Genomic DNA, 16,142 nt, shown 5'->3' with positions numbered 1-16,142 from the left:
GTATCAAGAAAAGGCAAGGTGAGGGGAGGGAGAGAGGGAGAAAGTGAGGTTCGTTTGTGTTCTGTCTTGATCTGGATCTGTTAGACACTGCAATATAAGAATGCTGAGCTTGACTGGGCAGTGGTGGCACACGCCTTTAATCCCAGCTCTCAGAGAGGCAGAGGCAGAGGCAGGCGGATTTCTGTGAGTTTGAGGCCAGCCTGGTCTATAGAGCGAGTTCCAGGACAGCCAGGGCTCCTCAGAAAAACCTTGCCTCGAAAAGCCAAACAAACAAACAAACAAACTCCTTTGTGTTTTCTGTCTTAACTCCTTTGGTATGAAAACATCAGGACCTAGATACTATGGGGGATATAATCACATACAAAGTGATGCATTATGATCAAGCATACACAAAATGAGCTATTAGTGAAATCTGTTTGTTCAGTTTATTTTTATTTTTTAAATTAATTAATTTATTTTTCTATTATCAGCTTGATACAGTATAAATTCTTATCTTAATAGTGAAATGTTGTTTGTTCAGTTTAGTTAGTCTTTCTTTGAGGTCTGGATGAATAGAAACACTTACTTTCAAAAAAAATTTTTTTGTTGATAGTTATAATTTATTTTTGTCGTTCTAAAGATTTGTTTTCTTCCCGAAGCGAGATTCTGAATGGATGATTCAACTTTTTTTTTTTTCAGCTGGTTAAGATCCTTGTCTTAAAAAAAAAAATCCTTGTCTACAGAGTGCTTCAAGTAGAAGTTTAAAGTATTCTGTGAATTTACTTACCGTGGCTTGCTTGTACAGCCTCAGGCTCCTTGAACTTTGATGGGAGGGTTTCAGGAGAAATGGGTTCAGAGTCTGTCAGTACAGAATTTAATCTTGGGCCAGTGAGATGCCTGAGCATTTGAAGTGCTTGCTCTGAAGTTCGATGACCTGAGTTTGATCCCTGAAACGTCTGTCAAGATTGAAGGAGAGAACTGACTCCACCAAGTTGTTCTTTCACGTCCACACTCACTCTGCATATGCACAGATATACACGTGGCACACACAGGCGTACAATACACGTATATACACACAGGAAATACAACTTATTTAAAAAAGTATTTTATCTCTGGCTCAAATTCAACATTGATTATGATGGTTCAAGGTTTTGGCCTTATTGGTAGGACCCTCTGAGGGTCATAGTAAGGTAGTGAGACAATTTTACCCACGATGCATAATTTACAAAACATCTTAACTTGTAAAAGGTAATGCTGGTAAGGTTAACATCTTGATGTGTGGTGTGCAGCAGTTGCTGTAAATACCATATTCTGATCATTGGTTTCTTTAAAAATTGTTTTCTTGTGTTAATTCTTTGTAAAATATTTGCGTTCGAAGAGTGTCGGGCAGTGCACTCTGCTGTTGTGATTAATGCAGTGGCACCCCTGTTCAGATTGTACGCAGGCCCCGAGGTGGACATCTGGAGCAGTGGTGTCATTCTCTACGCCTTGTTATGTGGGACCCTCCCCTTTGACGATGACCACGTGCCAACGCTTTTTAAGAAGATATGCGATGGGATTTTTTATACCCCTCAGTATTTAAATCCCTCTGTCATCAGCCTTTTGAAGCATATGCTGCAGGTAGATCCCATGAAGAGGGCCACAATAAAAGATATCAGGTAATTTTAAACTAGACAGGAGAAAAGTTTCATTTTATTAATGATGTGCTTTTTTTTCCCTAGCAATATACTTTTCATAGGAGATTGAGTTCTATAGGTAATGGTGTGTTGTGTGTGGCTGAACCTAAGAGTTTAAATAAGGCAGAACTGATGGTGACCAGTAACATTTTTCATGACATACTTTCGAGGCAAGCCATTGCTCATGAACACTCAAGAGTGCTTCCTGGAGACTTTGTTCTACTATCAATGTTATCTCATCCCCCCCCCCCCCCAATTTTTGTTTTCCTTAATTCTTTGCTATTCTGATGGCTGGACTACACATTTTTCTCATCCTGGAGGAAGAAAAGAAAGAAAGAAAAACTGTATGCATAAATAAGTAAGAAAGCATTAGGGTAACCAGGAAGAGGTTTATATGTGAATTTAAGCTTTATTCCTTTCCACTTACTCCTTATGCTAAAAGTCCTGCTGAAGCTGAGCAGTGGTGGTGCATGCCTTTAATCTCAGCACTTGGGAGGTGGAGGCAGGCAGATCTCTGTGAGTTCAAGGCCAGCCTGGTCTACAGAGTGAGATCAGGACAGCCAGGGATATGTAGAGAGACCCTGTCTCAAAAAAACCAAACACCAACAATAGCAAAAACCTGCTGCAGAAGAGATCCCAAGTGGCAGGGCATGGCTTTAACCACCAGATGGGAAGGGAAACACATTCTGTTAAATTGCTGTTGTAAACTATCTAAGTGAGAAGTATATTTGCATATGTTTTAGGTATTTTTTTTCAGAATTAAACTCTGATACAAAATTCTGTGCATGGTACTTGGGAAGCTGAAGGAGGATGACTGAGTTTGATTCCAGCCTGGGCTACCCAGTGGCGAGAGTCTGTCTCAAAAGCCAGTCTCCAGTTGGAAACAAACACCCTTAAAATTGCAACAACAACAGAAAGACTCCTGGGAATAAAAGAATACTTTTATGTCTACCACTTAGCGATAACCATTGCTCTTTTGGGTGTTTTCCTCTGTGTTTTGTTGTTGTTTTCATTTTTTTAAGTTTTAGCATAGTTCTTGATGTGGTTCCATATCCTTTTATATGTGCAATTAAATAATCATTTAGAGAATGGCCTTTTGAGTCCTACAGAACTGGGTTGTGTGGATGAGGATAGATTTTGCATGTATGAATTGCTTAGCATATAACCAAGTAAAACTCAGATAAGCGCAGGCTGCGAGGCATGTCGGGTTTCTAGCGTCGCGATGAGGGGGGCGGGGGGGGGGTCACGCGGAAGGTTTCAGCAGTGCAGACTGAAACAGTGTCTGCAGTGCTACATGACTCTGCTATTTTCAAGTACTTGCCGAAGTCTGCTCTTTTTTCATGTACTGAGCTCAACACTTTCAGAACAGTGTAAGAGATAGGAGCTGTAACAGTTGATAGCGCCACAACAACATTTCAATTAATCTTTCTGTTTTCATGACCTGGGGAAAACCCTGCACTTCATCATCATTTGGGTAGACATGCTTTTTGTTGCATTTCTGCTCTTGAATGTCATGAACAACAAATTTTTTTTTATTCTTATTTTTTTTCATTTGCTTGCATCAATCCTTAAAAATTAGCGGCAGGCTGGAACATTTTTCTCAACATATTCAATGAAGTATGAGTTAGAAGAGGAAAAGAGTTAAAAAAAAAAACACAATAGTAACGTAGTGTGGGTATAAATGTGAATTAATTCATATCTTAAACTCTTGAAAGGTATTGTTTTTATTCTTGGTTTTACTGAAAATTCTTCTCTGCACACTGCTGTTTTCTCTTAGGGAACATGAATGGTTTAAACAGGACCTTCCAAAATATCTCTTTCCTGAGGATCCATCGTACAGTTCAACCATGATTGATGACGAAGCCTTAAAAGAAGTGTGTGAGAAGTTCGAGTGCTCGGAAGAGGAGGTTCTCAGCTGCCTGTACAACAGAAATCACCAGGACCCGCTGGCAGTAGCCTACCATCTCATAATAGACAACAGGAGGATAATGAACGAGGCCAAAGATTTCTACCTGGCAACAAGCCCGCCCGATTCTTTCCTCGATGACCACCATTTAACTCGGCCCCATCCCGAAAGAGTCCCCTTCTTGGTTGCTGAGACACCAAGGGCACGGCATACCCTTGATGAGTTAAACCCACAGAAATCCAAACACCAAGGTGTCCGGAAAGCAAAATGGCATCTGGGAATTCGAAGTCAAAGTCGACCAAATGATATCATGGCAGAAGTATGTAGAGCAATCAAGCAATTGGATTATGAATGGAAGGTAAGAAGGCCTGTGTTCAACCTAACACATTTACCGAACCTGTAGACAAGAGTCTTTTATAGAAGAGTTGATTTGATGTGCTTTTGTTTTTGTCCGTATCAAATGCTAGGTTGTAAATCCCTATTATTTGCGTGTACGAAGGAAGAATCCTGTGACTAGCACATTTTCCAAAATGAGTCTACAGCTCTATCAAGTGGATAGCCGGACTTACTTATTGGATTTCCGTAGTATTGATGGTATGTACACACAAACCCACAGAGGTGATATGTCAGACCTGGTTATCTAATTTGGCTTATAGTCTTTGATTTTTGGTTTTATTTTGTTTTTTAATTAAACCTAAGCATGCAAAGTACTAAATTTCAAAATGGCATTTCCTTTTCTTCCTTCCTTCCCTCCTTCACGTGTGTGTTTCGGTTGCACTCACCCGTGTGTACATGGGGTGGGGGCAGCCGAGGTCAGTGTCAGGTACCTTCCTCCGTCACTCTCCATCTTACTTTGGAGACAAGGTCTCTTTCCAAACAGGAGGTTGCCCTTTAGGCTAGACTTCGTGGCCAGCCAGCCCCAGGGATCGTCTCGTCCCCAGCCTCCAGTGTTGGGGTTATAGATGTGCACCTCCTGGCCTGGCTTCTCCATGGTGCTGGGGATCGGAGTTGAGGTCCTTCTGCGGTGCGGCAGGCTCCTTGTCCACTGAGCCATCTCCCCAGCCCCCAGGATGACACTTTCATCTTACACTTTTGTCCTTATCATTCTCCCCCACTGCGCCTTCCACCTCAACCTTTGTGTCTTATGAAACTTCCTGGCTTTTTCCTCGTAAGTAATAGTAAATGTGACTTTCTGTCCTCTAGGACACTGACAATTGTGAATCCTCCTCTTCTCCTCCTCCTCCTCCTTCTATGTAGTACATTGTTCTTTTACAGATTATTATCCTGGGGCTAGGGATTTAGTTCAGTAGTGAAGTTCTTGCCTTGCAGATACAAAACACTGGCTCCAATCACCATTACCATTTCTCCCAAAGTAGAAAATGATTATTGTTCTATAAAATCTTTAAAAATACACAGTTTAATTCTAATTGATAATTCTCTTTCATATTTCTATTGCTTTGTAAGGTTCATTTTGGCAATGTAAATTTTTTTATTTAAAAGTAAATACTGATTTATTGTAGTTTTATTTACTTTTAAGTACTTTTAAAATTAAACACATGATTATGCCTGTTCTTCCAAATTGTTAAACAAGTATCTATGGGAGGATATTTAGAATAATTACTTACAGACTCAAAGACAGCACCTACAGAGTCTAAGAAAGACAAAGGCTTGAGCTATGATATACACTGGCCAACTGCTTATGATGGTCTGCTTGTTGATTTATTGATTGATTGATTCATTTATTGATTTGTTTTTGAGACAGGATCTTCTATGTAGGCTGGCCTGGCTTTCACGGGGCAATCCTCTTTGTTCCATCTCTGAGTACTGGGTTACAGATGTACACCGTCCGCTAGCATGTACCCGTCCGCTAACACACAACACACCGATACAGTTTGAGATCGGGAACGGGTTTTATTTTTCTCTTAGTGTTTAGATAATTTTGCAGTCTTAGTTATATCGAACTTTGGACTTGGCAACCAAATGAATATTTACTATTTCTACTTATATTTTGTTCCCAACTAGTTTCCCTTTGATTTCATTTTCAGTGTTACTCTTGTGGTACTAGAGATTGAAATCAGGCCTTCTTAATGAGCTCTAGCTACAACCCCCCCACCCCCCTCGAGCTGAGGACTGAACCCAGGGCCTTGTGCTTGCTAGGCAAGCGCTCTAGCTCTACCACTGAGCTAAATCCCCAACCTCTCCAACCCATTTTTATTTTGGGGGAGGTCTCACAAGTTATCCAGTTTGTCCGTGGACTCACTAGCTCAGGTAGACCCTGAACTTATGATCCTCTTGCTTTAGCTTCCCGAGTAGCTGGGATTGAAGGCCTGTGCCACTAAGCCCTGGTTTTCTGAATTTGCCTATTGGAATTGTTGCTCTTTCCTGCTTCTAAATGAAATACGAGAGACTGCATAGTAAGAAGCATTGAGCTGAGGTTGGGAGGGTTGAAGCTTTCTGTTCATTTGTTTTCTTGAACAAATAAGATGACTGACTGCTTTGGCTTTGTTTTATATCAGTAAAATTATTCTTGCGTGAGATGATTTCCAAGATACCTTCCATATTTCAAGTGATTGATTCTGTGGTTTTCATAGAAAAGAATTTTACTGCTAGGGGATTTTTATTAAAACCCAGGTTATTAGTTTACTGACTCTTAGTGTAAAAGTCAAGAGTAGTAAGTTAAGTACTCTGTGTGGCCTGGTCATCATAAGCATTCTTCATGCTGTGTGTGTGTGTGTGTGTGTGTGATGTGTGTAGAAATGATGAGTGGCTTAATCCAGGCACACTGCCCCTGTTTGAGAATGTATTTAAAATAAACATGCTCTGGGGAGCTGGTGAGTAGTCTCACTTAAAGAATCTGATACATACTGTTTGAAAACTTGAGGGAGAATAGTAACACGGAATTCTTTTCACCCAGATGAAATTGCAGAAGCCAAATCAGGGACGGCTACTCCACAGAGATCGGGATCCATCAGCAACTATCGATCTTGCCAAAGGAGTGACTCCGATGCTGAGGCTCCAGGGAAGCCCTCAGAAGTTTCTCTTACCTCGTCTGTGACCTCACTCGACTCTTCTCCTGTTGACTTAGCTCCAAGACCAGGAAGTCACACAATAGAATTTTTTGAAATGTGTGCAAATCTAATTAAAATTCTGGCACAGTAAACCTAAAACTTTGCTTATTTCTTTGATGCAATAAGCATGCATAATAAATAATAGCCAAACACTTCCACTTACTAAGTTATATATATATATACATATATATATAATTATAACTAAGGATTGGCCTTTTGGAATGCATTTTGCACAGGGATTGGAAAATGATCAATAATTAAAAGCCTAATGTGCAGAAATGAATTGGGACCATTTTGTTGTCCCTTATTCAATAGGTACATATGGTATAATATACACAGAATGGATTGCAGGACTCAAGCTCACTTGATTTTTGACCATTTTAATTTGGTGTAACAGGGCTTTGTAGGCCATAAATTTACCATAAAAGCCTTCGCATATGTTGATGTGTTTTATATGAATTATTTGCGTAGAATCCCCATAGACCTTAGGTGATGCTGTTTTCTGGGCTCTTTAGCTTCTTAAATAGCTACCATTCCCATTTCTGGTAACATTGTGAATGATTTCCACATCCTTCTTAAAATGCTGTCTTGTGTGGTAAGACATATCAGATGATACAGACTCAATTTAAAGATTGTCTTTAGCTTGTAAGCCCGCAAACCCACAGAATTTATATCCTCAGAAACGCTGAGCCCTACGTTTACTTCTGCAGTTTCCCCCTTATGTTTTGTATATGAAGTGCTGCTTTGGCTCCTAGAGCCAAGTTGCTCACACTGTACTGAATCATGTTTTTGTCGCTGTCACAGAGTTCTCCTGGCTATCATGCCAGCCGCTATTGAATGTCATTTGATTGTGTGTTTTTAAAATTGATTCAGTGCATAGAAAGGACATCTTTTATAAGCTTTGAATGCTTCAATTGGATTTTTAACCCCCGATTTTATTCTGAGCACATTTTAAAAAAGAAAAGCGGAAAGATTATATTGATCGCATGTATATCTACTATGTAGTTCCAACAACTACTGCTTGGCTTCATTTGCCCTCTAGATTCACGTATGTACAAAAACATAGATATGCATATGTATTTGAATGTATGTATGTTTTTGCTCTGAACCATTGAGATGTTAAGATACACATCCCAGCCCTCAATACTTAAGCATCTCCTAAAAATAATGATATCGTCCTTTAAGAAACTCTTGAATCCACTATAAAATCAATAATTTCCATATTTATCTCTTAACTGTCCAGAGTCCCATTTAAGTTTACAGTCTGATTTCAGTTGTAGCTCTTTAATCAGGTTTAATAATATTATTTTGAAAAGGTGTAGAAGAAATCCATTCTTCAAAATGGTCAAGTTTATTTCAGGTTTTAATTTTTTTAAAAATTACTTTTTAAAAAAGTAAGTTTAATCCTTCTTAGACCTCTGATTTATATGCCTCTCCCTGTTTTAGTGATAGCATGGCATAATAGTTGTAAATGAAGATTTAAAGTCGAGTAAGACAAAGCTGGTATTTTATGAGCTAATAATTAATTTCATATTGTCCACATTTGGCTTCTTTTATGTTTAAGAAATTTGGTCGGAGGCTCTAGCTCAGTGGTAGTGCTTGCCTAGGACATACCCAGCTTGTGGGTTTGATCTCAGCAATGCAAAAACTACATTTTCTTTAAACATTAATCATCTTCCCTTTGCAGGAGAGACATTTTTTTTCCCACTGCATTCGTTTAAAAATCCTCCACCGCCATATCTGTCGAGCACTTCTTTAACCAGATGGGAAGGAATTGGAAGGTGGATCGCTGGCATAAAAGATTGCTCTATAGTTTATGCACTGAATCCCGGACAAAAAATATGATTCATTTTGTTCAGGGCTTGTTTTATTCAACTCCACTTTGAATGCTGTATAAAGTAATGGAGACTCCGTTTAAACCAGTTCCAAACTGTATTTATACCGTGTGTGTGTGTGTGTGTGTGTGTGTGTGTGTGTGTGTGTGTGTCCTTGGTTTGGGGTTTACTGATGTCACTTATGCTGTCCACATGCAGCATTGTGTTCCTGACGGGAAGAGCGGAAGACTGCGTTTTTAAACTTACAGATTTGTAAATAGAGCCAAGTATATGTCTGTAAACTGTTGGGGGGGGGTACAAAAGGAGGAACCAATTAAATAGGACCTTCTACAAATTGTTAATTTTGTAAACTTTGCTTCTTTTATAAGTTATTCTGTGATTCCTTTTAGTTACCGAGTTTTATTTTGAAGATATTTAAATATTGCACTTGTATAAATAGTATGATAAATGCAGACTGTTGCAGTCAATTTTTTTTTAAGCTAGGATATTTGAAATGACAACTTTCAGTTAAGTATGTCAAGCTCGCAACAGATTTTCACAACATGTATTGTAGTTTGCAGATTCTTATATTGAAAATGTAAGGGGAGTCAATGCAAATGATTTTTAATCTTTTTTATTATCTTTTCAGCAATTTATATTTTTTTGTGATTTTATGCAACCATATTTTTACTTTGTCTTGACAACTGAAAGCTGTATAAGGTTTTTGCCAGAAAAGTACTGTATACATAGTTTTAAATATAACAGATTTTGCTGATATGTAAAAATTTTGCCATTAAAATTGATTTCTCATGAAAGGAACTTTTCTACCAAGTTGGGACATGTGGGAGCTTAATATATCTAATTTAAAATAATTTCACTGAAATAAACACCATTGCTTTTACTTTGATTATATTTTTTTCTTAAGATGCTTTTGTAGTGCTTTGGAGTTTTAGATAATTTTATATAAATTCTCTTCCTTCCTTGCACCATCCTTTGGATCTTTGACACCATTCACAAATGAACTAATATGGCTGGGTGTGTAAGATCTGTGTTCCAAGTGGCATCTTGGGAATGAAAGAAAAACATGTTGTCTAAATCTTTCTTCTCCCTAACTCCTCCCCTCCACCTGTTCATTGTGGATTCTGAAAAGATGACTGAAGTTCCACATACAACCCAACACTAAGTTGGTTGTAGGGAGGAGTCAATCTTTGTGGTTTATGTATGATTGCCCAGAATACCTTGATTTAGAAAGATGGCATAATAAAGAAAAAAATTCATTTTTTTTTTAATCTGTTATGTCTTTCTTGTTTACTCTAGGTTTGGGAATTGGCGATTCCTTGTTCACAGCTGAGCCTCTGGGCTCTTTCATGTACTGAAATATAAAATAGCGCTTGGTTATATTTTAGTACTCAAAACACTGATGTTTGTTTGCCTCTCATAAATTGTCTAGATTTCCCCTATAAATCAGCCATCTAGACAAAAGGTTAAGACGCAAACAGAAAAGCTGAAGTGGCTGTCACATACTACTAGTCACAAACACTGGACTTGGATTCCATCATTGCTCGAATCCAGTTTCTATTACATCTAGAACTCATAGCACTCTTGGGGGCTTTTGCTAGATTGCTGGCTTTCTAAATATTTAAAACAGCAAAGCCACATTAAAGAGTGTTATGAACACATGTACTTTCGGAGAATTCTTTTTCTACAAATTTGCACAAGAAACTCAGGTGAAACAACATCTATCAATCTGCCTTATTTATTATGAATAAATAAAGTTCTGTTTGTTGTAAATGCCAATAAATAGTGCCGAATATTGAGAAGATGTTTAGTGACTTGGAAGACATTGCCAAGCCTTTACTGTAGTAGAGGGCATCAAAATTAAGCTACCCTGAGAGACTTAGAAAAGGAACAGAGCCTGAAGCACTATTCACTCGTATGGCCACTGTGAGCCATTCATGACAAATATGACCAAGACTCCAAGATACAAATCTTGCTCCATCTTGTTAGGATGAATGGAGATGTGCACATACACACTAAAGTACAAAAAAAAGTAAGTATGGGCTCAGTGGATAGTCGGTTGCAGCAAATGTGAATGACCACATAAACCTCCATCCATGAGGAACATTGCTGCACCCTAGTGTCTATTATGATTAATGAAAGTGAGGACACAGACCAATTCTGATACATCATGGGAAGGACATCACAGAAGTGTGAATACCAGGGGTAGGAAATACTGAAGCTGGCTACCACAGCCATCTTAGAGGCTGGCTACCACAGCCATGCACTGGTTATTTTGAAAACACTGACTTCATAACTCTTAAAAAATGTTAATGAATGCAATCAAATTATAAATGAAAATCGCATCTGAAATCATCGCTTATCTCCAAGTCTAGACATATTGGGAAGCTGTCAAGATCATTATTTTATCTAAGGAATACAATTTTGTCATTGGCACATTGTGAACTGTTTTTCTTGAGAGGAGTTTCTTTTCCAAGAAAGTGGTGTGTGTGTGTGTGTGTGTGTGTGTGTGTGTGTGTGTGTGTGTGTGTGTATGTGTTTTGCATGCCATAACACAAATATGGAGGCCAGATGACAACTCTCTTCCCACTCAGTGGGTTCTGGGGATGGAACTCATCAGGGTCAACAGCAAGCATCCTTAACCTGCTGAGTCATCTCACAAGCCCCTTTGCTCATTTCCAGAAAAGGTCAAATACCCAAGTATGAGTAATCAGTTTGTCAGTGGTTCAAAAAAAAAAGTTGTGTTCCCCCAGAAAGTGGAACTTCAATTTATAATAGTCTTGAAGAATTGATTTTATTCTTATTGATGTGTATGTGTGTATGTGCAGGCACCTACAAAGGCCAGAACATGGTGTTGGGTTCCTGTAGGGCTGGAGTTACAGGGAGGCTGTGAGCCGGCAGATGTTGGTGCTGGGAACTGAACTTGGGTCCTCTGCAAGAGCAGGAGCCAGTGCTCCTAACTGCTGAACTATCTTGTCCAGCCCTTATAATGCAGTCTTAAAACACTTAGAGACATCACACGTCAGTAGCAGCAAAGTACTTGGTACAGCAGAAAAAATAAATTCCATCATTCAGAAATATCCTTGATGAAGCTAAGGTTTAATTGGTTTATTAAAGTGGGTCTGAAAGTTAGAGTCTTGCCAGGTAACACAGTCAGACCTCATCTCAAAAGAACATTGGACTTCAGAGTTACACTGTAGGGTTGTGATAGAGGACTACATCCCTACCATTACAGTTTGGCGTCATTACCTTAAATCAACACAGCATTTCTATCACCATGGCACTTTAACAATCAGCCCCAATGTTCACTTTTGTGAAAAATGCAACATGTAAGAGTTTTGGTAATGGATGGGTCTCTAACCCATATAGGCTAAGAAACACTGTTTGCATTCATGGTTTTTTCTTTTCTCTTTTCTTTTCTTTTTCTTTCTTTCTCTTTCTCTCTTCCTTCCTTCCTTCCTTTCTTTTTTTTTTTTTTTTTTTTTTTAAAAGACATGAGTGTTTTACCTGTATATTAGCGTGAAGGTCAGAAGAGGGCGTCAGTTCCCCATAACAGGTAGGTATGAGCCTGTAAGCTGAGTGTTGGGAACGGAACCCTCTGCAAAAGCAGCAAGCCTCTCCAGGTTTTGGTGCCAGTGTTGGAGGTAAGATTTTTTTTTCCCAGGGTACATTTGATATTTTGGAGAGAAACAAATTGGTGGTACTATTGGTGACTGGGGGTGTGGGAAGCATTATTTAATGGCATCTTAGCATCCTATGTTTCTCCCAACAAATAACTAACCAGTAAGAAATGCTAAGTGCTGAGGTGAAAAAGCATGGTCTCCTAAAATGAGTTTTCCTTTGCGTAGCATAGCTATGTGGATAAAAACTTAACAATATTTCAATTTCCTCAATATGTACCAGTGTTAACATTTTTTTCACATTGATAGACATTGTATTTTATGTATGATTTTTAACAGTCTGATAAATGTTCATACCATAAGGCAATTTTTTTTCAATGAATGAATTGCCAAATACATTTTTCTTTCAACTACAGCATATTCACATTAAAGCAATTTAAAAACACATGGAGTGTTTTTTTTTATTAGACTTTTAGAGTGCTTATCTCTGCAGAGTCGAGACATTCCCATCCTCTGGTACAGCTAAGTACCACAGCAATTCTTTCTTGACACAATATCTATCAAAATACAGTATTTGTCAGGAAACATAGAGGAACATAATACAACTGTCTTCTACTTTAAATGTTTTTTTGAAATATAGATATTAAAGCACTTTTTTGTATGCTTTTCGTCAGTTTTATCTTTTTAACATTTGCCTGCTAATTTACTGGTAAGAAATTAGTGCTACTTTCAGGCTGTGTTGTAGATTCTCACAGGAAGCTTACAGTTCACCCTTGGCCCTCCTGATCAGCTGGCTTCTTAGTTTTCTATTGTTGGGATAAAACACCACGACCAAAGTCTACCTGGGGAGGAAAGGGTTTATTTCACCGTATACTTCACATCATAGGGGGAAGTCAGGGCAGGAACTCAAGCAGGGCAGGGACTTGGAGGTAGGAAGGGATTGATGTGGTTGGCCGCGGTGGAAGGCTGCGTACTGGGTTGCTCCTCCTGACTTGCTCAGTTTGCTTCCTAATACCGACCAGGAACCACCTGCCCACTTATAATGCGTTGGGCCCTTCCACATCAATCATTACTCAAGGCAATACTCCCATAGATTTACCTATTGGCCAATGTTATGAAGGCATTTTCTCAATTAACATTTCTTTTTCCCAGCTATGTTTAGGTTTGTGTCAAGTTGACAGAAACAAACCAGCACAGCTCCCCTTGAACTTATTTTCAGCTCAGTTTTTTCCTCCTCTGCGTCTCACTAGCCCTCACTGGCTAGACCCGTGTGTTTTGCAAAGCACAGCTACATGGCTCTGACATCCCGAGTCCTCTACTCCCGGCTGAAGCTAGAGGGCAGTTTTGGTTTCGTGGCCCTACTACAAATCCCATAGTGCCTTGGGCGCCGCAGTGGCTTCTGGGACCAGTGGTCTCGTAGAAGGCTCTGGCGGATAAAGAAAGCCTTCTTTCCTTCCATCCGCTTTTCTGGACCAGCTCGAACGTCCCCGGATGACTTCGTGCGTTTTTCATCCAGGATTAAGAAGCACCGGCAGGCAAGGCCAGTTAGAAGCCCGACGGGGTAACTTCCGCTTCCGGCGCCAGAGGGCAAGTGGAATGTAAACACGGGACCACGGAGTGGCTTTCAGGTAACTGGCTGCGGGGAGGCGGCGGGAGGCAGAGGAGCGGGAAGCGAGGCGAGAGGGTGCTGCGTGCGGGAGAGGGGGCCGAGGGGGGCCCCGGTGAGGTCCACGGAGCCCGCAGGTTGGCCGCTGTCCCCGGGCGCGGGGCGCGATGGCGGGGCTCGTGCGGGGCCCCGGCGGCCTGAGGAGCTGCGGCTGCGGGCTCCGTGTTTATTGTCGGCCTCGGCGCGGGGAGATGGAGTCGCCTCTGGTAGCATTTTGAGGCAAATCGGTTCTCCCAGTTCTTCACCCCCGGGGTGCCGTTGCGACTCTTTGCGTCCAGCCGGTGTTTTTTTTTCCACCCCGGGTGGCTGGCCGCATCCTCTCACGCAGTCCGTAGGAGAAGACGCTCGCCCAGTAGCCTGGGTCAAGTGTCCAGTCTAGCGATGCGCCCTGGGGAAATCACTGTACGTCAACGTAGAACACAGGTGTCATGGTTTAGAATTTTAATCCCACTCCTCGGTTCTGCAGGAAATGTGGGCGTGAACACCGGACACGAATGAACCTGAAACCTGTAGGGCTGTGATTCACGCACTTGGTTTCTTATCCTGGTGAAACGTGTTTAGGGTCTTGGCACCTTATCCGTCCCAAGTCCAGATCTACCAAAGCCTCCCTTCTGTAAGGGGTTTTAGTGAGAAGTTAATTAAAAAAACACAACCTTAGAGGTGCAAGACGCTCCTAGTTTAGCATGAGAACTGTTTAGTTGAGATATGACTGGCGTGTTATACAATTCCCTCCAAGAGAATGCTTGAGTCAGTAGCCCCTTATCGCTATATGTATACACGAGGGTCTGTCATTCTTTCCATCCTCATCCTATGCCCAGCTTCTACGAACAGATTTGACTAGTGATTTCAAGTGAAATTCCCTCCAGTGAACACACCAGGTTTCTGTTGATACGTCAGTTACACTGCCTGGTGCCCCACATTGGTGCTGTGGAAAGTAAGTTCCATTTAGAAACTTGAAACCAGAAAATGTAATCGTCATTCTCATTACCTTTAGGGACAGTCGTAAATACAAGAGAACCACCACTACCTCCTCTTCTTATATTTTAATATCTTTTGAAGGCATTCTAAGCACCCACTTTTTCCCCAAGCTGTCTTCAGCTCTTGAGTTGTAATCCGTACTTTCATTTTTAGCCATTTCCTGGTCTTTCCCTGGGATATGTAAAGTGATTTTTTTTTCAGACAGAGGAAATACATTTCCTTATATCATGATGAGGCCAAGGAGGAGGCTTCCACTGACCTAATTCCCTGGTGCACTCCACAGTGTACCCAGGATTTCCCCAAATTCACTGCTCTGTGGAAAGCACGTGGTGTGCTGCATCAGCCTGTGTACTTGGTTATTGCAGTGATCTGTTACATTTTCTCTTGCTCAGTAATAGGCCTGTGACCCATAATTTTCTCAATTCAGATAGTAACTTGAGGTTTTATGTGGCAGTGACTTTTATCTATCCTCACTTTTTTTCTCTTCCTGCTGTTACTTATATTTCACTTTAATCGCGTGCATTAGTAACAGATCCTTCTATTGCTAAAAACTTAGTGTTACCTTCCTCCCTCCTTCCCTCTTTTAATGCCTATTGTTGGATAATTTCAAAAAGACTTTTGAGTCCATTGCTTTTTTTTTCTTGTCTCCTTAGGGTTACAGATTCTCATAAGACTCTTAGACACTCCTGAATATACACAGCATATAAGATAGTTATGCACTATTATAGGGATTCCACTTTATCTATCTATCTATCTATCTATCTATCTATCTATCTATCTATCTATCTATCTTGGTTTTTCCAAGACAGGGTTTTTCTGTGTAACAGCCCTAGCTATCCTGGAACTTGCTATGTAGACCAGGCTGGCCTCGAACTCACAGAGATCTGCCTGCCTCTGCCTCCTGAGTGCTGGGATTAAAGGCATGGGCCACACCATGCCTGGCTTGAATTCCCCTGTATCTTAAAGCCCATCTGTGTAGCTAGTGAATTACTGGATTTCTTAGTTAATCCTATCACTAAGTACTGTTAAAGACTTTCTGTCTTCACCTTTATTCTACCAGCTACCCTTTCTTTTCCTTAACATTAGAATATCATGGTAGATTTACAAAGCCATTTAATATTGGTTGCTTTTGGACTTCCCCAATAGTTCTGTTGAGTCATTACCCGTCTAAATCTTTAAAAACTATTCTGTAGTCAGGGGTAGTGGCACACATTTGTAATTTTAGCACATGGGAGGCTGAGCTAGGAGGATCATGAGTCCAGTCTGAGCTACAATGTTGAGTTTTAGGACAGCTGTATTCTATAGTAATTCCTGTTTTAAAAACAAAACAAAAAGTACTCAAGGCCTACAAGGCTTCTCTTAAGGAAAATTTCACTATATATGAAAGGAGCAGTGAATCTTCTGTGTTTACCTCTCA

The 16,142-nt window shown here is 40.3% G+C and overlaps 2 protein-coding genes across 4 annotated transcripts in view; both read left to right on the top strand.

Annotated features, from left to right (window-relative positions):
• Window positions 1–9,730, top strand: part of Prkaa1 (protein kinase AMP-activated catalytic subunit alpha 1) — a 38,515-nt gene extending 28,785 nt beyond the window's left edge. For both annotated transcript variants that reach the window (XM_028875587.2, XM_028875588.2), the window contains 4 exons: window positions 1,413–1,637; window positions 3,433–3,919; window positions 4,029–4,155; window positions 6,476–9,730. In XM_028875587.2, the coding sequence (XP_028731420.1) occupies window positions 1,413–1,637; window positions 3,433–3,919; window positions 4,029–4,155; window positions 6,476–6,720 (1,084 nt within the window). In that variant the 3' untranslated portion in view covers window positions 6,721–9,730. The remainder of the gene's footprint in view (window positions 1–1,412; window positions 1,638–3,432; window positions 3,920–4,028; window positions 4,156–6,475) is intronic.
• Window positions 9,731–13,481: 3,751 nt separating this feature from the next.
• Ttc33 (tetratricopeptide repeat domain 33) overlaps window positions 13,482–16,142 on the top strand; it is a 36,277-nt gene continuing 33,616 nt past the window's right edge. The window contains exon 1 of one of the 2 annotated variants that reach the window (XM_028875589.2): window positions 13,482–13,709. The gene's annotated coding sequence lies outside the window, so the exon portion shown is untranslated. The remainder of the gene's footprint in view (window positions 13,710–16,142) is intronic. The other variant, XM_028875590.2, reaches the window with a different exon arrangement.

This window comes from Peromyscus leucopus, chromosome 11 (genome assembly GCF_004664715.2).
Source record: "Peromyscus leucopus breed LL Stock chromosome 11, UCI_PerLeu_2.1, whole genome shotgun sequence".
NCBI lineage: Eukaryota > Metazoa > Chordata > Mammalia > Rodentia > Cricetidae > Peromyscus > Peromyscus leucopus.
The sequence above is the reverse complement of the archived record's forward strand: the minus strand, read 5'-3'. Positions and strand labels throughout refer to the sequence as shown.